This window comes from Podarcis tiliguerta (genome assembly GCF_965153285.1).
Source record: "Podarcis tiliguerta genome assembly, chromosome: 2".
NCBI lineage: Eukaryota > Metazoa > Chordata > Lepidosauria > Squamata > Lacertidae > Podarcis > Podarcis tiliguerta.
The window spans coordinates 83,776,912-83,804,294 of NC_139535.1; the positions used below are offsets into that span (position 1 = coordinate 83,776,912).

The 27,383-nt window shown below is 42.4% G+C and overlaps 2 protein-coding genes across 2 annotated transcripts in view; both read right to left on the reverse strand.

Annotated features, from left to right (window-relative positions):
• Positions 1 to 11,006, reverse strand: part of COX10 (cytochrome c oxidase assembly factor heme A:farnesyltransferase COX10) — an 89,771-nt gene extending 78,765 nt beyond the window's left edge. The window contains exons 1-4 of the mRNA XM_083428435.1: positions 10,861 to 11,006; positions 7,930 to 8,053; positions 7,020 to 7,344; positions 1,605 to 1,729 (exon numbers count right to left, since the gene is read on the reverse strand). Coding sequence (XP_083284561.1) covers positions 1,605 to 1,729; positions 7,020 to 7,344; positions 7,930 to 8,022 — 543 coding nt within the window. The 5' untranslated portion in view covers positions 8,023 to 8,053; positions 10,861 to 11,006. The remainder of the gene's footprint in view (positions 1 to 1,604; positions 1,730 to 7,019; positions 7,345 to 7,929; positions 8,054 to 10,860) is intronic.
• The window catches only part of TRIM16 (tripartite motif containing 16), a 680,679-nt gene that overhangs the window by 212,899 nt on the left and 440,397 nt on the right, over positions 1 to 27,383 (reverse strand). The gene's annotated exons all lie outside the window — the stretch shown is intronic.

The window sequence follows — 27,383 nt, forward strand, 5'->3', positions numbered from 1 at the left end:
GTACCTCAGGTTAAGAACTTAATTCGTTCTGGAGGTCCGTTCTTAACCTCAAGCACCACTTTAGCTAATGGGGCCTCCTGCTGCTGCCGCGCTGCTGCTGCGCGATTTCTGTTCTCATCCTGAAGCAAAGTTCTTAACCCGAGGTACTATTTCTGGGTTAGTGGAGTCTGTAACCTGAAGCATCTGTAACCAGAAACGTCAGTAACCCGAGGTACCACTGTACAGTGGAACCTCGTGTTACATACTGTCCTCCTTGCAAACGCTTCGGGTTATGAGCTCCACTAAACCGGAAGCAGATGCTCCTGGTTGAGAACTCTGCCCCAAGATGCAAGCGGAAGTTGTGTGCTGGCAGCGCAGCAGCAGTGGGAGGTGCCATTAGTGAAAGTGCGCCTCAGGTTATGAACGGTTTCGGCTTAAGAACAGACCTCCGGAACGAATTAAGTTTGAAACCGGAGCTACCACTGTAAAGGCTCTGTGAGCTCTGCCCTATACACATGATTAGTAGTATTACTACTACTAAAAGCCAGTTCTATTTCTCTGTAACATCTGAATCAGGAGAGGCCATGCAAGCCCTGGACCAGTGCCTGGATTCAGTGGTTGAATGACAGCCAATGAACCAACCTCTAAAGATGGACTTGCTGTGGGTAGGTAGTTCCCGAGTCCAGAAAATTAGTCCACTCCTTGCTTTGGATGGGGTCATGCTCTCACTGAAAGAGCAGGCTCATAATCTGGGAGCACTTCTGGATCTATATCTGTCACTAGAGGCCTTGGTGGCTAGGAGTGCATTTTACCAGCTTGGGTTGGTAAGACAGCTCCAGCCATTTGTGTATCAGGATAGCCTGACCACTGTTGGCTATGTGCTCATAACTCCAGATGGGATTACTGCAATGTGCTTATGTGGGGCTGCCCTTGGAGCTGCAACTAGTGCAAAAGGTGGCAGCTTGATCACTCAGTAGGCTGGAATATCACAATCAATTTACACCACTGCTGAAAGAATTGCACTGGCTGCGAATTAGCTACCAGGCTAGGTTCAAGGTGCTGTACTGGACTAAAAAGCCTTATGCAGCATGAGAACAGGGTACCAAAAAGATAATCTCATCCCCTACATACCCAGCTGACCACTATATTCTGTAGGAGGGCATCCAGCTGATACAAACCTATCCAAAGGTCCATTCCACACAATCTCAGAATTGCACCTTTAGCATGGCAGTACCTACCCTTTGAAAATCCCTCCCATTAGATGGCAGAAGCACCTTATTCATATAACAATAAACCATAGTTTCAAGAATATACACCTGAATTTTCCTCAGTTCCCCCCAACCCAGCACTGTGTCTATTTTGTTTATTTTTACTACCGCTGCCAAAATAGGTGGAGTCCTTGGGAGCCAGAAATACTGCTTGCACCCCGACTGCCGCTTTTATACCATCAAAAGTAGCACCACTTTGACAAGGCTTTAATGCTGTCTTAACTCGTGTTCCCAAATAAACATGTTATGCTTGATGTTCATATTTTGATCAATCATCACACGGGAATTGCAAAAATGAGTAACTTTGTATATTCATAGCGCTGAGCTGTGAAGACAAGATAATGATGAAGCACCAACCTGGTTGATGGAATTAGCAGCGCAGGACGATAGGCCCGTTCCAAGGGAGGCAAGCAGGAAACAAGTTAGGTCAAACGGTACAGGTGCCATTGCAAATCCAGCTGAGGCAGTACTTACAACCAGGGCTGTAATGCAAACACACACTTTAGTACCAACACGTTAATAAAATATATCACTTACAGTTTTGCAGCTGGAACCATTGCATATCAATTACAATATTATAAAGACAACTTCATCACAGACAACTTAGAGTTTTTCCAGCTGAGTCATCCTTACTCTTTTTGATAATACGGCCATGAAAACAGTGTCCTCCCCCCTGCCTCATGATTAAAACAGGGGAAATAGAAGCTGCTCCTGCTCTCAGAAATACGAGGGTGTGTTCCTATGTTGGCACATAGTAGTATGCTCTCTGCATGTGGCCTTTAGCAACTTGCCTAGCGTGAGTATCAATTTCCACCAAGCAACTAGGCATATTCCCATAACCAGGAAGCTAAAGTCACATGTGCAACAACTATCAGGTCTCTCTTCCACCCTTCTAGCCTTATGACAGTTAAAAAACAGCATAATGAAAAAATTAAAGTTGAAATTAAATAAAGGAAAGATGGAGGTGGAGAGGTAAGTCAATGGTGGTGCCAGAAAAAAAATCACAAACGACATATTTTGCTGCCTTCCTATTTGAGTTTTGTCAGAAACACTGGGTTTCCATTAGTAAAGGTAAATGCCTTCCTTTAAATTCTGACAAGAAGTTTTAATTAAATTTATCAGAGCGAATACGCAAAATCTATTTATTTTAACAAAACACCAGTTCATTTATAGAAGGAGGGAGGGGGAGCTGTCTGTATGGCATTATCATTACAATGACCCTCAAAGAAGTTCTAACATACTGTAGCCAGTGTTCTAATTAAAGTCTCCATTGATTTCTCCAGATTAATTTCAGGCAGTCATTTCATTGCGACTTATCAGGATCTCATTAAAAGCAGCTGCACTACATTCTCATTTATCCAACTGGAATAGATATTTCTGTAAGCTTGCCCAGTATCCCACACTCATAAAACAAAGTTTATGCTGTCAAGTGCATCATCAGGGCCTTGGGCTAAAGCAAGCTTTAAGTGCACGCCTCAAATTCAGACCTAGAGACCTTCATCTATGCCTTTCTAACTTTTAGAGCTGCCTACTATAAAGTAGAGTGGGTGGGGAGGTAAAACTCTGGGTGATTTGAAATAGATCAGCAAAGATTTCAAACTTCTAACATTGTTGTTTGATGGCAACAAAATGACTCTTTTGTTCTACAAACCCTACATTTTACTGCTCAAATGAAAATTGGAGTTGGGGCAGAAGCTAATTTTGTATGAAGAACTGTGATCTCAGTTCAGTTATTGTATTCAAAACAAAATCATTGGTTCAGAATTCTTTAACTCTTTCTCAGTCCTCCCTTAAGTGCATTAGCTTCATTGCTGAGCCCAGGTAGAGGTCCTGGTTTTGGCCCATGATATCTTAAAACAGCTTGAGAACTCGGTACCTAACAGAATGCATCCTTCCATATGTACTATCCATACCCTAAGGATAGGGTGGGGCAGCTAGAGATATGGCTGGATTGCCTGTGCAATCAGGTTCCCCTTGAGGAAGTTGATCCCTGCAGCAAGAAGGACTGAAGTCACCACCCATCAGCTAATGGGTGGCAACTTCAGGAGTGCTTGGGGAACTTGGTCACACAGCCAATACCTGCAAAAAGCAGCTACATCTAGATGTAAAAGTGGTTACACCTTTCCCATTGACTCCGAACTTTAAAGGAAAAGAGTCTGCAGATTGCACATTGACAGCTAAAGTTAAATGTGAAATGTTTTTAAACAAACATACTCGCATTCTACTAGTTTGTCATATAAGGTAAAGGTAAAGGTACCCCTGCCCGTACGGGCCAGTCTTGACAGACTCTAGGGTTGTGCGCCCATCTCACTCAAGAGGCCGGGGGCCAGCGCTGTCCGGAGACACTTCCGGGTCACGTGGCCAGCGTGACAAAGCTGCATCTCGTGAGCCAGCGCAGCACATGGAAACGCCGTTTACCTTCCCGCTAGTAAGCGGTCCCTATTTATCTACTTGCACCCGGGAGTGCTTTCGAACTGCTAGGTTGGCAGGCGCTGGGACCAAACAACGGGAGCGCACCCCGCCGCGGGGATTCGAACCGCCGACCTTTCGATCGGCAAGCCCTAGGCGCTGAGGCTTTTACCCACAGCGCCACCCGCGTCCCAGTTTGTCATATACTGTAGACTAAAAAAATGCCCATCTCAAGGATGCTTATGACTTTCCAATAGTGGCAATAAAATAAAAACCCAAACTCTTAGAACATTTAAAGCATAGAAAATTAAATTTTAATCCCAGCCTTTTTCATTTGAGCTTTTAAAATGAAATCCCTACGCTTCAGAACTTCTATGCTAAAACTAAGATGGAGAAAAAGGTGTGTTTCTTATTTAATTTGTGGGGGAGGAATTTGATCATATTACTGCAGGTTTTAATATTTCCCCAAGGAAAGCTACCATTCTCCTAAAGCACTTGGCATGAATGTTTTTCTCCTTACATTCTCACACTTTGTTCACTGAAACACTAAATATAAGAGTAATGCTAGTGGTAGGAGACTCACCAATTTGTTTACTTAGTAAGCCTAGATTTGTTTGGAGTAGTTATATATGTTTCATTAGAGGTTACAGCATGAACATTAAAAAGAGGCTAAGTACTTAAAGCATTCTTGCATTTAACAGTAATTTGAAACAAATGTTCGTAACACTTCTTGCAGAAACTAAGCAGGAGCCCTAAAAATAAAGCAGATTGTGATACTATGTTATATCAGGGAACTTTTGGAGGAAGAGAGGCTTTTGGAGGAAGTGCAAACTCTTTTATTTTGCTTCCTCTGTGCATCAAGAAAAATAATTCTTTATGAAACTACAATATAGTACCTATCAAGAATCTGTAAAATCTATGGAATACCTTTGGTGGAATGTGCACCACTGCAAAGTCTAAGAGTACTAGATTGTATTCTTTGTAGGAGAACAACAACTAAAATTAGAGCTGCCTAGAAAACCAAACGTTTTGTAACCAGTATTAGGGAACGAAATAAGATAATGAGTTTTTTATTAAAACATCTAGGAGATTTAAATGTTTAAGAACTAATTTCTGCTCTCAGTAACTCAATTAAATAAAGAAGCATTCTATCAATGAAGCAAAATATAAGCCAATGCTTATTCTCTATTCAGACTTTACAGTATTTGGTATAAATAACCCAAATTCCTAAAAAGTGAACACACAATATTCCCAAGCTTCAAAACAATTACTTCTTTTGAATGTTCACTTGTCCTTGGGCACCAGGGGAAAACCTTCCTCTTCAACCAGGCCATTGGGTATTAAAACAATATATGGCCTTTTAATGGTGTTGGGGGGGGAGTGTATTTATTTCTTTTTTTATGTTTTGCACTTTGGTTTTGTGTGTTATAAACTGCCTTGTGATCTTTGGATGAAGGGCGGTATTTAATTTAAACAAATCAATAAATTAAAATTGTAATAGCCTACTTGGCACATTATTAGCATCTACGATCATCATCCACTATGTGTAGCAAGTATATTTAGTTCTAAAATTCAACCCACACAACCGCTGCAAATATGGGTTCTCATTTATGCTTATTTTGGGTTGTGCCAAGCTTCCCTGCCTGATTTGAGGTGATTACTTCCCTTCAGCCTCTTACATACTCTTTAGCAAAGGCCCTCCCAACCTTCCAAAGAGGTTTTGCAAGGGGAAACAAGTAAGAGAAAGATTGGTTGTGTGAGCTGCCATCTACTTGTGTGTTCACTGGATACAGTGCTTTGATTTTGTATTAACAGATAGATTGCTTACACAATTACTTGGCCTGAGACAGTCTCAGCTTAAGGTACTGAAACTTTAGGTTTGTTTAAATCAAGGTTAAACTGCACAAAGAAAGATATGACAAGCTGGCAGCACAAGGAATGGATACAGACTAAGTTCCCTTATGCCTGCACAGCAGAAAATTACACCAACATCATGCATAGGACCATGCTGTAGTACCCTCGTTATACCTATCCAGAACAGGTGCAAGGGCAAAAAAATGGGCACCATCAATGTCAGGCAGGGAAGTTTTAATTTCTTTTTGCTCTTAATTTCTTTTTAACATTTTATAATTTTATTGTTTGGTTTTTTTGTTTTTATATTGCAAACCACTGTGATATAGCTTGGTGATGCAGTGGTTTATAACTAAATACAGTGGTGCCTCGCAAGACGAAAATAATCCGTTCCGCGGGTCTTTTCGTCTTGCGGTTTTTTCGTCTTGCGAAGCAAGCCCATTGACGGAGTAGCGCTATTAGCGCTATTGGCGATTTAAGGGCTAAAAACGGCTTTTTAAGGGGTGGGGGATTAGCGGTTTTGCTGCTAAAATGCTTTTAGCAGCTTAGCGATTCAAAATAAGGGGTTTTGGAGCAAAAAAAAAATTCATTTTTTTTCGTCATTTTTCGTCTTGCGAAGCAAGCCCATAGGGAAATTCGTCCTGCGAAGCGCCTCTGCAGACGGAAAACCCTTTCGTCTTGCGGGTTTTCCGTCTTGCGAGGCATTCGTCTTGCGGGGCACCACTGTAACAGGATTTAGAGTCACATGCTCACCCAAATCTTATTCACTCAGAAACAAAACATAATGAACCAGCAAGAAAGGTGTTTTAAATTAATGCACTCTTAAAGAGCTCAGCAGAGAGCCAAAAAGAAGTCCCCCTTTCTCCCACGCCATTTTCAGAGCCACAGTGGAATATAACTGCCCATTACTGCACAACAGCAGCAGTATATAAATCCACTCATGCTAGAAAGCACATAGCATAGAACTCTCTCTCTCTCTCTCTCTCTCTCTCCCCACATCACTTTGTTTAAGGGAACACTGGAGAAAGGGGACTTAGCCGTCTGTTGCTTGCACAAAGATGGAAGGGCATATTAAACTTGGGTTTTCTACTTTCTTCTCTAAACCCTTGAACACACTCTGCTTGACAATTCCAGGTACAAGCACACAAATAGAAATCTCTGCTCCACTCCAACTCAGGATGTAAAAAAGGCAGCTCAAACAGGTAATAGAGGAAGAACTCCTCATATCAGAGTACAACTGCTGTACAGTACATGTCTCCATCATCCTCAATTGAGTCACCCTCAATTGAATTCACCTTTCAAAGCCTGGCTACATGGCACATCCCAAACAGGCATATTTTAGAGTAATGCCATTGAACTTTGCAGCCCTTACTTTTACAACAAGAATAGGAGAAGCATGCACATATAACCTATATGTGGCATGTGTGTGTATATATATATATAGAGAGAGAGAGAGGCAATAACATATATATATTGCAATAACCTACACCTCTTAAAGAATAACAATATTACCTGTAAGTTTGATTTTGGACAAACGAGCTAAAATGCCTGGTAAATCATCCAGCTCTAGTTTCATCTCTTTCCATTGTTTTTCTTCCTTGGATGTAGGTCCTACTATAGTTCCTGCGCCTCCGGTGATTACTGTAGACTTCAGTGCTTCAGATTCATTAATAACTCGTTTCTCAGATAAAGGTGGCAGAAGAGGTGAAACCGATCTGACCTCATGGATAACCGTTTTTTCCTGACCTGAATGCTGGCCTTCAAGGAAAGGAGGTGCAGTTGATTCTGACTTCAACTTCGCTTGCTGGCTGAGGGCTTTGCTGTGCTGTGTTACATACTGAAAAAAACAATATAAATTTGTAAAATAAAATAAACTACTTTTTATTATAGATTCCGTGGGCCTATGAAGCTATGTAAGTATCTACAAATTTAATTCAAATTCTCAAAAGTTTTAGATTATGCAATTTCCATCACATTGCTTGGATACGTAGGTCACATTATCCGAAATACACAGAAAGGTGAAAACCCCTCTTGAGCTATTGTGGCCTAGAGAGTAGTTTTAATTTGAGCTGTAAACTGTTTATGCTGTTTCAACAAGGAAAGTTCTTTGTCGCTGATATGCAACTAAAGCAAACTCAAGAGTAGACACAATGAAATCAGTGGATTTAAGTGCACTGATTTTAATCAGTCTATTCTGTGTATGACTAACACTGGATATTTATAGAAAAAGCTTCACCTCACATCACTGCTATAATCACATTATTTATTTATTTTCCCTTCAAGAAGTTTCAAGGAATAGTCTTTGTTTTCCCTTTGTAAGTAATGAGAATACTATTATGTGAGAAATCTATACAGTACAATGAATGCAGAGTCTTGATTTTCACTGCCTTTTGTAGCACTACACAGTATTACACCAACTTACCATTCGCTTGATGAAATTTAACTGTTGAAACGTAACTCCTCTTACTTTGGTGACCCTAAAGAAACAAGCAAACTTGCATGGCATTTGCTGCATGGCTTTTGTCTTGAAGGTGCTGGAAAAAGTCCTACAAGCAAGGGGGGAAAGTCTGAATTTACTTAAAACAGAGATTAGATTGAAAACTATTACAGATTCTCAGTTTCATCAGCAGGAAAAGATGCAAATGAAAACAAAGCATAAAACAAAAAATCCTTGCAAAATCCAAGGGGAAGTCATTCAGTGTTTCCTTTCAAACAACCGATCAAGCTAATCTTTTCCACTCCTGCTACTGCCATTGGCTATAAAACTGTTTATAACTAGACAAGCATCAACAAAATGGAATATTTACTTAAAAGTAGGTATTGCCCATTAAAATAGCACCAGAGTTGAACATTCACATCAGGAGAACATTTCTGGTTTTTGCACCAGCTGCAATGTGTGTGTTTATTACAGATCTTAAAAACTACAACTATGATATAAGACAACCATAAAACTTCATTTTTAATTGTCACAGTAAAAAGTCTCATGACAATAAAGGCAAACACTAAAGCAATGTTTATGAGCCTGGTGTACGTGCTTCAGTTTGTCAAGTCGACACATCACAATTCCATTGAATGCTCACTAAAAAGTAGCTTCTATGTCTGGAACAAACAATTTCATTTATTTAACATGCTTTTTTGTATGCTTGCACAAGTTACTCAGATAAAGTATGCCTATTAACACACATTATTTTAAATAGAAAAAGTGCATATTCTCTCAAAGCAACACAAATCTTGAGTTGAAAAGAAAGTAACATAAATCCATGGTGAAGAGGGGGGGAAACCTTTAGCCACATACACATTTAAAGGAGAGAACAAGGAGAATGTCGAGCGAGAAAACTTAAATACTTCTACATAGTAAAACATTTTTTCATCACAAAACCCCTGAACCTGCTGAACCTGTTTCCATTTTTATGCTGTTGTTTAAACTTTTATTGTAGGGGATGGTTTTGTTTTTAATTGTTGCAAGTCACGCTAAGCAACTGAAATACCGAAAGGGCAAGGGATACATTGTCTAGATAATATATATAAGAATCAACATATTTTAAAGAAACACATGAGGCCAAAGGGGAAAAGTCACTAAGGAAGGTGTGAAGCATCCTAGCCAAATTGCCCTTTTCTTGATATTTTAAACCAGTGCACCAGGGAATTCACTTAGAGAACTGAAGTTCATTTCTCCCCATCACAACATTAACTACAGTCCTGAAAAAGAGACACTAGTAAGTCTAAGTGCCTGAAGCTTTCTTCATTGCCATATTTCTGCGTAGAACTCTGCCAACATTTTCATTTACCTCCATGTAACACCCCTTCTTAAGGAAAATAGGAAACTGTCTTATACCAGGGTCAAACCATATGAGAGCTGTTACCCCTCTTCCTTTCAAGCAGCTACAATTCCCAGTGTGGTTTAACCAACTATGCCAGGGACTGAATTTAGGGTATTCTGAAATGCAAAGGATGTTCTCCACCACTGAACAACATCCGCTGCCAATGTCTTATCTACTTTCAGATCCACACAAATCTTTCCTTCAAATCCTCCTTGACCTTACCCTGTTAATCTTGCATTTTCATATCCCAAGAGATCTCTGACACTGACCTTTAAACCTGTTGTTCCATCACCACAAACTATCCAAAGGATCTCAGCTCCCTCAAAACTATCCACCCTCTGTGTCTTATTGCCCCTTGTACCCTAAACTGTCTTCCAGAACTTTAAGGGATGGTGTGACTCTCCATTCTGCCAACCCCCTCAAAAATCCTTCTTGAGGCCTTAGACACAGCCCTTTAGTCTTCACCTCCCACTAAACATAAGCCTTAAAACATACAACTGAAATGAATGCACCTTCTTTCCCTGTGTATCCTTGCCACCATCTTTTCTTTTTGTTCAACTAAGATAGTACAGTATAGGAAAATAATTGAAGAAGAGTGCATAAGCAGAATTTTTTTTTCTCACCCTGCCTATAATAACAAAAACCCCAGCAAGTTTTGCTTTTTAGCAAGTTGCACTTTTTATTGAAGGCAGCCCTGTATTGGGAAATGTTTAATGTTTAATGTTTAATGTTTCATTATGTTTTTATACGTGTTAGAAGCCACTCAGAGTGGATGGGGCAAGTCAGCCAGATGGGTGGGTTGTTGTTGTTGTTGTTGTGTTGTTGTTGTCGTCAGCAAACACAATAGAGAATGGGGGGCTGCTTTATCCCCCAATGTTAGCTATTTATTTATTTGGCAACACCTGTGTACACAGAAGTTACCACAGGCTTGTAATCTAAAACTGACACCATGAAATAGAAGCTGTAGCCAACAACACCGGCTTCAGCTCAGTAATCAAGCATACATGCCTTGGGACCCGTAAGGCAAACCCTTTCCATTTAGGAAAAGCAATCATATCTATAGCATTGTTGGGAGAAGACTGCTTTGGACTAGCTGCTCGTTCTTCCGGCTCGGCTTCTTTTACCATCACTCTGCTTCTGTTCAGCGGGCAGTGCCCCTGCTTTGCACATCCCAGGTTCAGATGCTCAGGGAGGGATAAGGGAAGGCCTTGCTTGAAATCCTGGAGAGCCACTGACATGCACCTCACATAACATTTAGTAAGCGGTGCCACGGGGCAAGGCAGGTTCCTATGACTTAGAGTCGCCCTTCCGAACACACGGGAGCAGAAGAAGCCGTGCAAAGAGGAGAAGCGACAGGCAGAGAAGCCAGGAGGAGAGAGCCATTCCTTCTCTGGCACCTTCCGAAAAGGCGTTGCCCCTTCTCGCCTTATTTTGGCACCTAAGCGTCCCTGTCCTCCCCTCCCTTCTTCTCCCGCCCCGGCGGAAGGGGCAAGAGCTCCCCGAGGTTTTTCCTCCCAACTTCCCTTTGGTACCTGCGGGAGCCCGAGGCGGTGCGCGACGTAGGAAGGGCAGAGAGCGGGACTCGGTGCCCGCCCTGCCCTTCGTTCCCCTCAGCACGGTTCCGTGGGCGCCGCCATCTTGCCCGGCATGATTGCCACCCGCCCGCCCTCCGGATTCCGCTTCACTTCCGCGGAGCTAAGGCGGAACTTCCGGGAGGTGGGCGAGTTCGTCGCGCGCGGCTGGAGAAAGTCGCGTTTTAAGCCTAGGAGCGCGCGGCTGGGGGAAAGAACGGGCGGAGGTCGCGCGCTGCACCTGGCAGGTGCTTTGCTGGAAGCGCAGGCGCTGCGGCGGTGCAGAGCGGGTCTCTCTTCGTGCCCGGTGTCTCCATATATGCTTCAGCCTCGGGGAGGGTAGCAGTGGCTCCTGGCCAGCGGGAGAAAGCGAAGCTGCGCCTGTTGAACTTCTGCCCCTGATGTTAAGGACATCGTGGGAGAAAAGCGGGCCAACCACGCTGCTGTGTTTTGCGTTGACGGTCTTGTCAGCAACGTGCAGAAATAATATAGGATGGCAGCGCACATTATTTTCTATCCTGCAAAGTACCTAAAAATCAAGAGATAGGGTGCTTCCAGGCAGATGTTTGATGGTAGGGTTGGTGCTGCTCAACCAGCAATTCCACAGAAAAACTGACATGTTTAAACGTCCTGGATCAATTCTGTTTCATAGAAACAGATCGTTGTTATTGATGGTTGTTTATTCGTTTGTTCACATACCACTTACATGCCAGACTGAGCTAGTTTGAGCCAAGCTCTAGACAAAAATGGATTTCAGGCTGGGAGTTAGGTACCACAGCCCGTGAGCATGCAAATAGAGGCATCCATGCAAGTCAAAAGTAGGAAGATCCCACCCTCTTTACTCTCTGGATCACAAAAGGGGATATTTCGCCTCCTGATGACAAAAACCAGGAAGGGCGGTTACTGGAATGTTGTACATATCAGCTTGTTTAATCCATCTCAGTGTGCATTTAGAGCGAACTACAATCCTGCCCAAAGGACACGGGTGGCGCTGTGGGTAAAAGCCTCAGCGCCTAGGGCTTGCCAATCGAAAGGTCGGCGGTTCGAATCCCCGCGGCGGGGTGCGCTCCCGTTGCTCGGTCCCAGCGCCTGCCAACCTAGCAGTTCGAAAGCACCCCTAGGTGCAAGTAGATAAATAGGGACCGCTTACTGGCGGGAAGGTAAACGGCGTTTCCGTGTGCTGCGCTGGCTCGCCAGATGCGGCTTTGTCACACTGGCCACATGACCCGGAAGTGTCTTCGGACAGCGCTGGCCCCCGGCCTCTTGAGTGAGATGGGCGCACAACCCTAGAGCCTGTCAAGACTGGCCTGTACGGGCAGGGGTACCTTTACCTTTACAATTCTGCCCTGGCCAACACAGTGCTGCTTCCTTCAAGACTACTGCTACCTTCTTGCTGGGATTAAAGCTGTTCATGGCTGGAGCAACTGAGAATTGAGAATAGGCAGATCACTCAAGAGAAAGGGTTAAGCACCTCCCCGCCCCCCATTGATCAAGACTACAACCTCCCACAGCTGCAGACAGTGGCGTAGCGTGGGTTGTCAGCACCCGGGGCAAGGCAAGTAATTTGCGTCCCCTAACCCGTGGATTTGCGCCCCCTAACCCTAACCCGGTTGCGCCCGGTGCGGCCGGGCCCCCCCCCCGCACCCCCCACGCTACGCCACTGGCTGCAGACAAGGCAACAGTTACACACAGCTGTCAGTCACATGTAGCTTGACCCTTAGTGCCTTCTTTTATCCCACAACTGCGATTTTTGTTGGACACTAGCATGTTTATACTGTGTTGGTGGTTGTGGTGTGAAATGTTGCAGTGAAATTCCCTGAAGAAACTCGGGCTGAGAAATATTCAGAAGCTTCTTTCTTTTGGACAGCCAAGTAACCGAGTTTTGGTTTTAGAATTATAGACAGGCTGGGGCTTTGGCATTTACCTTCCCTAGAGAGTTTTGAACTGGACTGGGGACTTTTCTGACTTTATAGTAGAATGTTGGAAGCAAAAGAAAAAGCTGGGAACCTTGAATAACCTTTCCCCACTGGAGTCTGTAGTTTATTTGGACATTCCTCATATTCATCAACAATTAAGTGCTGAAACGATTCCTTGTTGAGAGAAGGTTGGCTCCCCCCCCCCAAAGAACAGTTCCAATAGAGATAATGAAAAATACACTTTTCTATAACTGTAATAAATGCATGTTGCCTTCAAAGCTAAAAGCAGACCCTCACTGATTTGTGCTAGCTCATCAGGATCTCAGTAAACTGCCTCTTTTTACTGTCTTTCCAAGAAAGGAGGGAGTCTGATAAACGAAAGACCACAATATATAGCCAATGGGTAGCATTTAGTTTGGTGAGTCACAAGGCATATAGCTCTGATGAAAGCTGTGCTATAAATGCCAAAGTGAGAGGAACAAAAGCCTAGCACCAATCATAGGAGAAGACTAATGCATGAGTAGGAGACGCTTAACGCTTCCCTTTCCCCTTGACTATTTTTCCACTCAAAATTGTTGCTGAAGATTAATTCAAGGGCGGGGGCATGAAAGAGGTTCAGCACTCCCTTTCATCTGCCAATCCTCCACTATGATTGGTGCCATACAGTTCTCCTCTTAGCTGCCGAAGAAGGGCTTCTAGGAGGTCACACTCCTTTCTTCCCAGCATCTTGATTGGCTGGCCAGTTGGCTGAAAGAAGCCATGTTTGGATCAGGACCACGTGGATGAAGGAGATCTTAATCCTTCTTCCCCATGCTGCAGCAGCCCCAATGCAAGCCACACACCCACAAAGTTGCTATTTGCCGTAGAGGGATATGGGGAGGGTAATATAGGTGCAATACAAACTCACTAGGTCCATATGTTTTCACTTTCATGGCTGATAGCAACTGTTTGCTGACATTGACTATTTGCATCAGTGCTCTGAAAGAAGGTGGTAGGGTTAAATCCTGCAGGCACCATGGTTCTGATCCAAACTGGGGGTGGAGGATGCTATGGCTGCTTTTAGGGTTTTTTGTTTTTTTTTAAGGCATTGGAAATGCAATCACTTGTCTTTGATGTCACATCAACCATTAGCCTCTGGACCCAGGTTGCCTATTGAGCCAATAGCTAGAATATTGCTTGCATGTTTCCCCTTATTCGTTCTGTATCTGTACTAAAATGGCTAGGGCATCCTTCTCGAAGCTTTTGCCTTCTAGCTGTTTTGTACTGCAGTTCCGTGAGCCTCAGCCAGCACAGCCTATGGCAGTGGAGATAGAACAGAGCCATCATGGCCAGTATCCTTCTTTTAAAGCCACCCTAGTTGGTGGCCATCACTTCCTTGTTGGGTACAAATTACACAGGTTAGCTATATGCTGTGTGAAGAAGCACTTTCTTTTGTCTCTTCTGAATCTTCCAACATTGAACTTCATTCTGCAATACGTTTTCGGTTTCCTGTTTGGCTATGGACTAACATTCTACTAGAGTTCAAGACCAAACATTGTTTAAACAATATTTCTAGGAAGTCTAAATTTTACCCAGTGAATTGCTGTGATGCATAATTTTTTTATTCTTCATGTTTCACTGGCTGCTATATAAACAAGACATACTAGTGTCTGCTACTTCAGGATGATGCAATATTTAACAAATTGAGCCCTATTAATGTTAATTATACCTATGTATTAAAAACATTACGCAGTCCTTTTTCCTATTAGTTCAAATCATAAATATGACAGTGGTGGCTTAATTAGGTTTCTGCAGTCTAATACAACTGCAAATATAGTATCAATGCAATATCAAGTGGATGTGGGTTTTGATTCACAAAGAATGCAAAAGTTTAATGTTATCGTATTTTGTATTGTACAATTCTCTGTTGTATTCTGCATTGCCATTGTACGTTGCACTTGATGGCCACCAGTATTTAAATATTTTAAATTAATTCCAAAAAAATTCAAATGTAATTACTTAATATGATAAAAGACAAATCTGGGGGCTGTATATGGTTCATGAGATAAAACACCAGCAAGAGTCTTTACTAGATAGATTTGTTGTCAGAAAATGATGCTAAGTCCTACCATAAAAATACATGTGTGCTTCATATAATTTGTCACTGATGTTAGCACCCCACTGAGACTTGGCATACTTTCCAATGCAGGGTTTTAAAAAAACCTAAGTGCAAAATAAATAGAGGAGTGGGGTGGGGGTACCTGCTGTTTCATTTCCTAAGTGATGTATAAAAGGTTATCAAAGTAACTGCCAGGCAATTTAGTTCAATGGTGGGATGTAGTACTGGAGACATTGCATAGCTGTAGTTCTGTTCTTCTGGTCTGGTCTGCTAAGTATGTATTGTTATGGGTTAGTGTGGGAACAGGGATCCCCCAGATCTCTGGGTGCCAGATTTTCCCATCTAGATTCTTGGGTGCTGGGGTTTAATCAGAGCTAACAGGCTGAGCTTGCTTTTTCTGCCTGTCATTTTCCTGCCAGACAGAGGGGCAGAGGGAGATGATGTCATCTACAAGGCAAAAGACCCTACAGATAACCCTATGGGAGTCGGGGGGGGGAGGTTGCCAGGGCAACTTGGGCCTGATGTCACATAGGAAAAAAGTTGTTCTTTTACACCAGTAGTTCTTATAGGGTGTGGTACACCACACTGGTATGGCAGGAGAGGATGGCAAGTGTGGCCGGACAATTCAAGGACGATCAAAGAAACATTTAAACATTTCAGTGTAGCATGGTATAGTAGAGTATCAAATCCTTATTTATATTTTTTTACAGAATATGGATAGGTATCTTTTCAAAACCAAGCACTACTAGGACTTGCCCCCCCCAATGTATTTCTTATCAATAAAAAAATTGCTGTGGCGCAAGCAAATTTTTATTCTGAAAGTGTGGCCTAGAGAAAAAAGTTTGAGAACCACTGTTTTACTCAGAGGCTTTTTGGCAAGGTGTCCTGGGAACAAAAAGGAAGGATAGCTCCATGTGGTGTTGTCTGGAGGAGGCTGCACCAAGAGGCTGGGGGCTATGACTGGCTGTTGCTTTGGGCCCAAGCTTGCTGAAGCTATGAGAGAGACAGTTGGGGCGACATGTTCTGCACCCCCTCCACTGAAGGCTCTAGGTGTCAATATGAGTAAAACAAACCATATTTCTTAAAGACACTCGTCTCTGCTGTGCCTTGATTCCCCAACAGAAACACAACTCTGTGTGAGTGCCTGGAACCCCCTGGAATCTTGCTACCGCTCAGCAGAGGTTGTGGGTGGCTTGAGTGAGTGAGTGAGTGGGTGGGTATCAGATCCAAAGTGGAATGTTTAAATGTAAAATAAAGGCTCATGGCACCACCGAATACTATTGATATTAAGAAGATTTATTGCTTTGGATAAGGGTAACTTCCCCCACCCCCAAAGCTGCTTTGATGCAAGCGACTCCAAATATGTCTGCTTACAGTTTCAAAAAGACCTATAAATCCCTCCATCTTGATTTTCAAACAGCCCGTCTATCCATTTTCACCAGCGTGCACTCTATCTGAATCTATTAATACATCCATAACTGCATCTTATCCATCCATTCCTCTCTGCATATGTTTCATCTGTTTACCCATGGGCACTCTATATCTATCCAGCCCTGTCCAAATGCACTCCATTCATGTCCTAATACAGTTCATCCACTGACCTCTGTCTGCATCGACTCTGTCCCTCCTTGCTTTTTATCCAACTTCATCGACATATTTTATCCATCCATATTTTAGGATGAATTGAACTGGCTGTTTGAGTGGCTGCTAGCGCATGATAAGCTTATCGTATCCCAGTATGCCTCCTATTACCATCATTCATGTGATGAGAAGGCTCAGTCTGTGATAGCTGACCTGCAATGGAGATTTGAAGCAACCAAGGTATTGCTTGATAATTATCACTGGAGAAATATGACCTAAGAATCTCTCCTTATTTATCTTATTACATCTATACTTGCATTCAGCCCAGTTGCTCTATCATTCTGTGACACAGGCCTCAAGTCTTACTGAATTTCCTGCTGTTTATATTGCATCTCTTTCAGTGCCGCAGAATATCTTAAGTTGTTTCCAGTGGATCATTTCATTGACAAAATATTTTCCTAAAGCTTTATGTTTATTTTGTATTATTTATATCCCTCGTTTCTCCAAGTACAGGACCCAAGGTGGCTCACAACATGAATTAAAACAGATACAACTAAAAATGCATCGATCAATATAATTTCCTTAAGAAATAAATAAATAAGTTAACCTGTTAACACAGCACTGAATTTGAACACTTAATATTGTAGAACGTTAACAGAAACATCAAATTCCCCCAAAATTCAAATAATTTTTGTCACTAGAAAAATTATATTTACTACTGTGCTTTCTCACAATGCGAACGCTCTGTCCCTGATGTTGATGTTCCAGCCATAGAAACTGCATTTAAGTGTGTGAGTGACTGACTTACAAGGGTAATCTCACTCCAGAGCATTGTAATTAGGCATAGTAAAGCTATTATATCACTGATCCAGAGGTTCCATAAATAATCCTTTTTATAGTTCTGAGAACACCCAAGGTCAGATTAGGGAGAGCTTTAATGTTTGCTTTACCTATTTTGCTGCAGGGGCATGATTTCATATTGGTGGAATTGAGTTGCACATGTTTTCGTTAAAAATAAATAAATCCTAGAATGCTGGCGGGACTATCTATATGCTGACAAGTAAGTGACATTATTTCTATCAGCCTGTCTGTCATGGCCTACTTTACCTTCTAAAGTCCTTTTTTTGTTTAGTATATTAAAGTTTATACTTTGCTACTCCTCCCACACAAGACAGCCAGAGTGCAGCAAAAAGTTGCGTTAGGTAACGTCTGAGAAAATCCAGAACCTCTCCAGCTTTGCATTGACCGTGAGGGGAGTAGGTTCCTCCTGTCTAATTTTGGGTTCAGAATGACTTAATGTTTCATCTTTGTTATGAAGTTATGATAGTAATAGGATCACTACCAAAAGCCCCAGGAAATAATTGAACAAACCTGTGCAGTAGGTTGTTAGGAAAAGGTCTGCAACAAGACGAGGAATGACACCAAGCAAGGGGAGAACCTGAGAACATCACTCGCGCCTTCTCCCTTACGCCTCTCTTATTCCACAGAAACCATAATGGTAGGGAATGGAATTAATTAATGTTGTGTCTGGAAGTTGAGACATCTATTGTGGTTCAGGAATGCATATAATGAAGAATATTTGTTGCCAAACATGGCAATTTTATTAATGGGAAATAGCCACAGAACTCTCAGTCATTTGCTCCCAAATGCTTCTCCCAAAACCTCTTAGTCTATTCTAGAGTAAGCTTTATTGGGGATTTTAGCTTAAAAATAGATCCTGGAGTGCAGCCTCTCCTCCATTTGAAGCCCTTTGGATCTACAGTGGTACCTCGGTTTAAGAACAGTCTGGTTTAAGAACGATTCAGTTTACAAACTCTGCAAAACTGGAAATAGTGTCCCGGTTTGAGAACTTTACTTCGGTCTAAGAATGGAATCCGAACGGTGGAAGGGCACCGGCGGCAGGAGGCCTCATTAGGGAAAGCGTGCCTCAGTTTAAGAATGGTTTTGGTTTAAGAACGGACTTCCGGAATGGATTAAGTTCATAAACCAAGGTACCACTGTATTGCTAAGACTGGTATTCATGAGTAATGTGTTCCTTTTCTAGGTTTTGGAAGTATTTTTAGGCCATCCATTGCACACCACAGCAAGACAGGATGTTGTGTCACCAATAGCCCTATGAAATAAATACAGTGGTACCTCGTTGAGCGTCTGGGATCCATTCCGGAGCCCCAGACGCTTGACGAAAGAGACGCTTGATAGAGCATCACTCTGCGCGTGCACATGGAGCAGTTTTAACGCATGTGCGAAGCAGCAAACCTGAAAGTAACCCGTTCCAGTACTTCCAAGTTTGCCGCGGACGTCCACCGAAATGGACGATTAAGGGGGTGGACGCTCGCGGAGGTATGACAGTAGTGAGGCAGTGCAATTTAGGAGTTAGGATGAGGAAGAACCCAGGTCTCATCCTTCCTCAAACATGAAGCTCTCAGCTGACCTTGGATCAGTCACAATCTCTCAGCTTAACCTACCTCACATGGTTTTTGTGGGGATAAAGTGCTACTTTGAGCTCTTTAGAAGAAGGGTGAGATTTAAAAAGTAAGAAATATTACAGATTAATCTATTTTGTTCAGGTTGCAATTTGCTGTAAGCTCTGAGTTGAAGGGTGCTCACTGTATTATAGATGAGGTATATGTGCAGAAAATTATACATGCAAAGCAAGCCAGCAGTGTCATATTCTAAAGAAAAAGGCAAAATCCTTAACATAAGAGTTGTCACTGAAATTTAGCTAAAGTATAGCTCAATGCAAGTTTGGTACTTACTTCTCAGGTGAAGCATCTGAGAAATATTAAGGAAAGCCAAAAGTTTACCACTGAAATGACCCAAATTTCTCATGGTCATCTTGCCCATCCCAAAGTTTTCTCATCCGAAGACAAATCTGGAGCCTTTTCTTCAGGCGAAACATTACCATGATCTTGAGTGAAACCGAAAAAAGTTCCACTAAGTGTTGCAACAGCCATATTTCACGATGAATAGCAAATTTCTCAAGAGTGGTTCCTCAAATCCTTTAGTTGTGTCTAGATTTTGACTACAGTGGGAAATGAAGTGAATTTGATGACATGGGGAATTTTAAAAGTTTTGAGGAGATGAGTGAAATTTCTCATTCCTACTCCCACAGTCACTAGTTAATGCAAATAAAACCTGAGAAGAAATTCATTCCACTTGGCCTTTAAATATTATGTTCGTGTATGTATGTTTCATCATGATTTCCCGGTAAAACCAAGGGGAAGAAAGCTAGGAAAGAGCCTGCAAAATATGAATCCTTTGGGTAGAAATGCAGGGTGTAGAATGAAGGCAGATTACTAAAAAACTACCCCTTCCTTCGTTACCCCTAACGAAGTGCCATAAGAAAGCCTTAGTATGAATCAGAGAATGTATATATGCAGCCTATTTTGAACAGACCAGCTCCCATTGAAGGTTCAATTTTTCAAGGCTACCCCCTTAGGGCAGTTTCTCCTCATTCATCAGGCACTTGTTAACACACTAGGCTATTCATTTTTCTTTTTCTTTTTTTTAAAGAAAATGAATTTGCAGTGTACTGGACAGGAGCCAGAAGCTGAGCTGGGGGAAAAATATTTATTTGTATCTACACACAATAATTCATGTCTGCCCCCCCAAATCTGGACTTTTCCTCCTAATCCACATAGCATTTCAAAACATTTGCAGTTCTCTCGGCCGATTAGCATTGGCTTTCCTTGGCTCAACCTATCCGTGAGAAGTGTAAGCTGCTGAAAATAGCTGAATGCTTTAATTCAGTGATGGGGAAAGAAGTTCCTTTGCTGACTGTTCTGCCAGTTCATAATTCAAAGATTCTTCTGTCGCACAGAGAGCCATATATTGCCGCCACCCCTTAGCGATGCCCAAATGGGTAAGACTTGTTTTGACGTAGGCAAGGGGTTTTCTTGACACTTTCTAAATTTCCATGCTCTGGGAGGATGATCGTTCCAGGCGTCACCAAGCAAATGAACAAGCGGTGATTTTCTAAGTCTTGGCATTTTAAGGCCCAGAACAGCCAGCATTTGCCTTTTTCAAGAGCAGCAATGACAGGAAGAGGAATACCTGTGGCAATCATACCCTTGGCTCTCCAATGGAGATGATGGCAGACAGACATTTGTAACACCTCCACGTTGCATAGCTTTGTGGCCATGTCCTCCTTACTGAAACTTCTGAATCTCTGATTGGTTAGAAAATGCATACCTTCCCAAATCAGGCCGTGTTTCTTAACTAGGCCATCATAGGCACTTGACTCCTTCTTAGAACATGGCTGGAAGAATTTGTGGGGCATTAGATGTCTGTAGACTACAACAACTCCAGTTATCCCTTGCCCTCGTCCATACTGACTAGGGCTGATGGGAGTTGGGAGTCCAGTGATACCTGGAGGGTGACAACCTCCCCACCCCCTATTCTCTGCCATTCAAATTCTTTTACCTGTACACTGGCTAGGCAGTTGTCCTGCCAATGTACCTTGCTTGATATCAACCTAGAACTGACTGGAGGGTAAGACATGAAAGAAACTCTTGAGCTACTTCTCTAAGTCACTTGTTTGTAAATTGATTTGCCAAGTGGCAATCACAGGCCCATGCTCTGTTGCTGTCTTTCCACAAAGAGGGAGGTTTTGTGAGCAGTACATTGGTCATGAGTTTGAGAGACCTGTGTCCAAATATCAGGCTTAGCCAAAGACAAGCTGTGGGGCCCTTGGTGTACAGGGGTGGGTATCCAACTAAGTTTAGACTTAAGTTCTCCACATCCATTGATTAAGAAAAAGTGACTTCTCCAGTCCCCTAGATGTTTTGTTATGTTGCAAGCCACCTTAGAAAGGGTCACCCCAGATTACACACAGGTACGCAAAGAGTTCAGAACCTGAGCATGTTCTAAGACAATCTTTCCTAATCTGGTGCCCTCCAGATGTTTTGGATTACAGTGCCTAATCAGCCCCAGCCACATGGCTGATGGGCAGAAACGATGGGGAGCTGTAGTCCAAGACAGCTGGAAGAGGGCCTAACCCCAGGTTTTCACCTGATGCTACTACTGCAGTCACCATACAGGGGCTTTTAAAAACAGAACAAGTTCACACATGGGCCTTGTCAATTGGGCACAGGCTCCCTGCAAGCTGTGGGCTTGCAACTGAATAGGTGCAGTTCTCTCCAGTTGTTTTGCAGATGATCAGTGAATATCCAAAATCTAGTGAAGGTCTACATTCATATAGGAACATGGACAATTCCAACCAAATTTTAAAAGTAAAGCAATCTTAAAGAGACAACTTATTTATCTGCCAGGATCAGAGTCATTCTGAGTCCCCGTGCTTTCTGTACTGTGAGTAGTATGTCATACACTGAGGCAGCCCAGTTTCCTGAGTCCTTACATATTTCCCCCTTATTTTGCTCAGTTACTAAGAGATTTCTTTAAATGAACTTCAGGATTTTAGAGTAGTCATTCATATAATCTACTCTTTATTTATTAATGGAACCACTTTCTGTCTTGCTATTTCCCCTCCTTTTCTATATTTCTAAAAGCCATTATTAATACCTGTGGGAACATTAATGCATGTTACTATGCTTGTCATCTGTTTGAATGCATTGCCTGCTTGTGTTCACCCTGGTATGGTTTCTACATTGCCCCCCACCCCCAGCCATGACTACCAAAATCTTCCTTTCTCTTTTATTTCTATCATGGTGCAACTCTATGTGAGTTTACTCAGAAATCCCACTGTATTCAACAAGGCTTACTCCAAGGTAAGTTCGCAGAGGATTGCAGCCTCAACACTGTCATTTCAATCAAAACCCAGTAGTGTAAATGTTAGGCTCTGCTAGGCCTAAAGTACAGTGGTACCTCGGGTTAAGTACTTAATTCGTTCCAGAGGTCTGTTCTTAACCTGAAACTATTCTTAACCTGAAGCACCACTTTAGCTAATGGGGCCTCCTGCTGCTGCCGCACCGCTGGAGCACGATTTCTGTTCTCATCCTGAAGCAAAGTTCTTAACCTGAAGCACTATTTCTGGGTTAGCGGAGTCTGTAACCTGAAGCGCATGTAACCTGAAGTGTTTGTAACCCGAGGTACCACTGTACAGTGTATTCTATGCAAACATAAAAATCGGCAAGCATTTATTCTCCCAACTCTTCAGAATTGTGTATGGACATTTTGTTCCACAGCTATACCTACAATATCCCCAGAATCCAAGTTGCATCAAAATACAACAGAAATCTACTTCTAAGGCTAGAAATCAAAAAGATGAATATCTTTCATTCTTCTCTTCCTATAGCTTATACTGTACAACCCAATCAAAGGTTGTTGATCCTGCTCTTGGGAGTAACAGCTGTAAAGATGAGTTAAAACATCCATTCACCTGTTGTAAATAACATGATGAATTACTGTAGCCAGCAGGGACAGGTGAATATTATTATTTGTTGTTGTTTATTAAATTTATATCCTTTCCTTCCTCCCAAAGGAGCCCAGGGCAGCAAACAACAAATGATAAAACAATGAAAACACCTTTAAAACAATTCCAGTACAGATGTAGACTGGGAAAGCGCTCGGCTTAGGACAAAGGTCCTATTCTGGAGAGTAGCACTTCTCCAGGGGTTTAGGCAGAAGTCTTCTGCATCATCAGCTACCTCTGATCCTTCTAAGTGGAGATGGAAGGGATTGAACCTGGAACCTTTTGCATACAAAGCATGGCCTATGATCCCTCCCCAAGAATTTTTGTTTTGAAGGACTGCTAGAAGACATTGTCATATGAAGTGCTTTGAACTCAAAAGCACTACATAAAACTTACGTGTTGCCATTAATAACATTGTTGCTATTTCAGCTTGTTGCATTGCAAAGCCCTTAGTTAACCTTGTCTCTGATTAATGGTTTTTTACACCGTTATTTCTCCAGATTGATGCTTTTATTGCCATTAAGACTTTGGGGCTCCAAAAGGAAGTTTTCTTGTGTTAACCTCATTGAAATGAACGAGAACTGCACAAGTTTTCAAATGGTGGTTTCCCAGTGGTTCACGCCATTTGTCTTGTCTTTTTGCTTGGCGGCAAGAGTGTGGCTCATCGTTAAATCAGAAATTCTAGGTTTACAGGTAACTGCTCCTTTCCGCCGTGTATATCCTCAGCTTCTCAAACAACCCAACACACTGCTCCACTCTATCAGAATGGAACCCATCCCACTGTTTAATTAAAAGTTTCCATGTGCTTGTTTCTCCGTGGCCTCTGAGTGGGAAAATTAAATCTACAGGAACAGTGGAGGGCTTTCATACAGTTTTATAGGAGAAAGCACTGCTGCCATTTCTAATACACAGAGTCTACTGTAACCCACCTGAAAAACAAGGAGGCCAACCCAGATACATAAAGCATCTCTCTATCAGCCCAGCTGCAAAACCTCCTTCTTGGAGTTGTTGATACAAAACATAGCACCAAGACTTGCATTAGTCACAGGATCTGCAGTTCACACTGAAGCAACCATTTATGCTTCGGAGATCAGGAGATCCAAGGCATGTTTGCTGAAGCCGGGGACAACATGTTGATGAATTCACACCACAGTTTGAGAAAGGGGGATTATTTGATATACCAGAGCCTTCGAGAATGGGCACCCATTCAGGATCCTGCCAAACTTGAATCCCTCATTAACTGAAACCTAACCCATGATTCTGGACTGCTGCCCAAACTGGCCTGGAGCTGACCATCAATTGCCTGCATCTGTCCACACTAAGTTCCATTCTTCCATTGTCAAACTGGAGGTCATGCCTGCATCCTTGAAATGGTCAAAAGCGACATGAAAGGATACAGCTGTTGCACCTCCCATTCATTTGACTACTACAAAGAATAATATAGGGGATTACTAGCAGTAGCAGCATTAGTGTGTATGTGTATATACTGTCGGAACATGCCTGGGGGGACCCACAGCCCCCGGACTGAGACAAACCTCTCCGGGCGTCTTCCTTGTGAAACGCAGCTCAGGATGTTCATAAATCTTCAGTCCTGGTGCGCATCAGCGACACATATCCTCAGATATGCGCACACTCAAACAGCAGAGTATAGCAGAAATGATGTGGAGATGAGGTGTGGCATTCTAAGTAATTTATTAAGCAATATATACAGGACAAAGCAATCATGACGTCCTCTCACATCTTCTCCAAGAGAGACAGAGCAAGTACAAAAGTACAATACAGCGGAAGAGATAGGACTGACTTCCGTTCTCATACTTTCCAAGCCTGGAAAGTAAACACAGACATGTGATGTAACAATCACGCATCCAGCAATGGGAGAATGAAATACACTGACATCCATACATACATACATACATACAATATTAAGTAACATGTTTAATGGCCATTAAATGGGAGGATATTGTTTGTTGTTGTTATGTTATGTATTTTGTCTTTTTAAACTGTAAACCATGCTGTGATTTTTGGATGAAGGGTGCTATATAATTTTTATAAATAATAATTAATGCTACATATTGTTGGGCCATCACAGATAGAGAGCCTTATGAGCTCAGAGTGTGAGAGAGAAGATTATTTATTTTAGTGGAGACAATGAATGAAAACTCAGCAAGCAGTAATATGGTCTGAGCAAGAGGAGGCCATGTCCATCACATCATACTGACACTGCCTTGGGAACTACTGAGCCATCCAACTGCACAGACAAGGCTCAGGAGCTGCCTTGGGGATTGTGTGAGACCCTGGACCACATCAAGGTAGGAGAGAGAAGCAAGACATATAAGGCTGAAGTATTTATACTGATCATGTGGGTCACATGAGATTTAAATGTGCAGGATTTGTGGGGGTGGGGATAAATGCCTTCAGGCACAGCTTTGATCATGCTTACAGGATTAAAATGCTTTAAGATTAAAATAGTGAATACATTTTTATACAAGATGGACAAGACAACCAGAAATGGCAGGCAATGGCCTTTGCAGCACCAAAGAGTCAGAGGGGGCTAGAGAAAATAAAAAGCAAAGGTGGCGCTAGGGCTGAGAACACTTGTGGAACACAGTCCCTTCGAGAAAAGAATTCTGATGCTTGAGAACAGGATTTCAAGGCCAATGAAAGAAGCAATTTCCTAAGCTGCACCAGTCTGTTCAGTGGGCCGTAAGCCACATGATTGATACAGGTCAAGTTGTCATATAGAGCCAGTTTCAGTGTGATGGATTGTTTTTTGTCAACATGCCCCAAATGCAATGACATTAGTGGGTAGTACTCTGAACAGGCACTGGGAGGTGCCATTTTGATTTCCCAGAGTGGTGCTGTAGTGGAAATAGTGCTTAGTGCTTTGTTCAAGTGCTGCCTGTAAGGGAAAACATTAAGGAACGGGCGGGGCAGGCACCAATTGTGGGTGCTGAGATCCCTGCCACTATCCATGGATGCCATATAGTGATTCTGGAACTGTGGTCACACACCAGTATTACAGCAGTGGAATGTGGGTGGGTTGTGTTTTGTGTGGATGCAGCTATCATTCTCATTCAGTTATTGTTGTGCAATGGGTAGTTCTGAGTAAGCCACTCTCTCACTTACCTAACCTACCTCACAGGATTGCCCTGTAAAAAACTTTGTCATATGACAACAATTTGAGTATTATTATTTTAGTTTTTTTCTTTAGTTGTTGGAAACAACTTACATTTTCCTGTTGATAGTATTTACTGATTGACTGACCAGCTTATCAGCTGACCTCTAAAATAGTCTAGAACCTCAACATAACTTTATAGAAAACAGGTCATTGATTTTCGGCTGTGGCTGCTACTGAGAAAGAAAACAAACTACTTTTTTGGGTGGGGGCAGGGGGAATTCCATCTGACTTCTTTAATTTATCAATTTTATATTAATATAAGTTTCGAGCTTTAATACATTGCTGACTTTTCTTTTTGAAAACTACTTTTTGTATTGCCGCTTTCATATGCAGTCAAAGAAGCGAAATGAATTGCGTGTCGAATGACTGAATTCCTAAATGCTTTCAGAACTCCTCCATCTCTCCCTTTGGGAAGCTGTGGATTACACTGGTTTCCCCTTAGCACTTTTGAATCGTTTAAGGCAGCTTTGGCACAAATGAGAATTATACTCTGGGTCTTGGCTGTCACCTGGAAGAGGTCTGTGGAGTGATTTGATGCTGAGGTCAGTCTTGAAACTGGTCCATAAAGGAGTCAAGGTGCCATGATGTCTGCAGATGGGCATAAGGTTGTCTGGTTTTTCCCCCCTTTCCCCTTTCGAACTGCAAGTACTGCTGTGTGCCTCTGTCGCCACTAGTCAGGCAGTTCCGTTATTATTCACTTATGTGCTGTATCTCTTTTGAATGGCCACCCCAGTCCTTCTGTGCCATCTATGTGTGCTACGAGGCTCCCTGTGACCCTTTATAGAATATTCAGTGTATGAATGAAATGCTTGATTGAGGACAGAAAAGCAGAAGCCTGCAGCTTGCGAGAGAAGCAGCAAAAACTCCACCAGAGAGCTCTGTGGGAGAAAACAAACATCAGCCTAATGCAAACAAAGCTCATTCAATCCCAGATGGAAAGGTACAGTGCTGAATTCAGATGCATGCTGCTCTGAAGCCAAAGATGGTTACAAAGCAAGAGAGTCAGTAAGGCTTGACTATTATGATCTTTGCCACAGCCATCTTTCCTGCTGTGCAGTGATATTTGCATAGGCATGTTACTTCTTTCTCAGCACTCTTATCTGCAGAATATGGACTCACATTGAGAGCCCACCATTTACAGCTTGAGGGTATATCCATTGCTTTGCTGCCTGCAAATAACAGTCCCCAGAATGAAGCCAAACCATGAATGGTGGAAATGGGTCAGCTTTTCTTGATGTTCTGGGAAGCTGCTGTTGCTGCTTCTCAAGCCAAGTAAGCAGAGTATTTATCAGAACAGAGGAGAAGCAGGGGCTTATTGCTGTCACTGTGGCCATGGCAGCT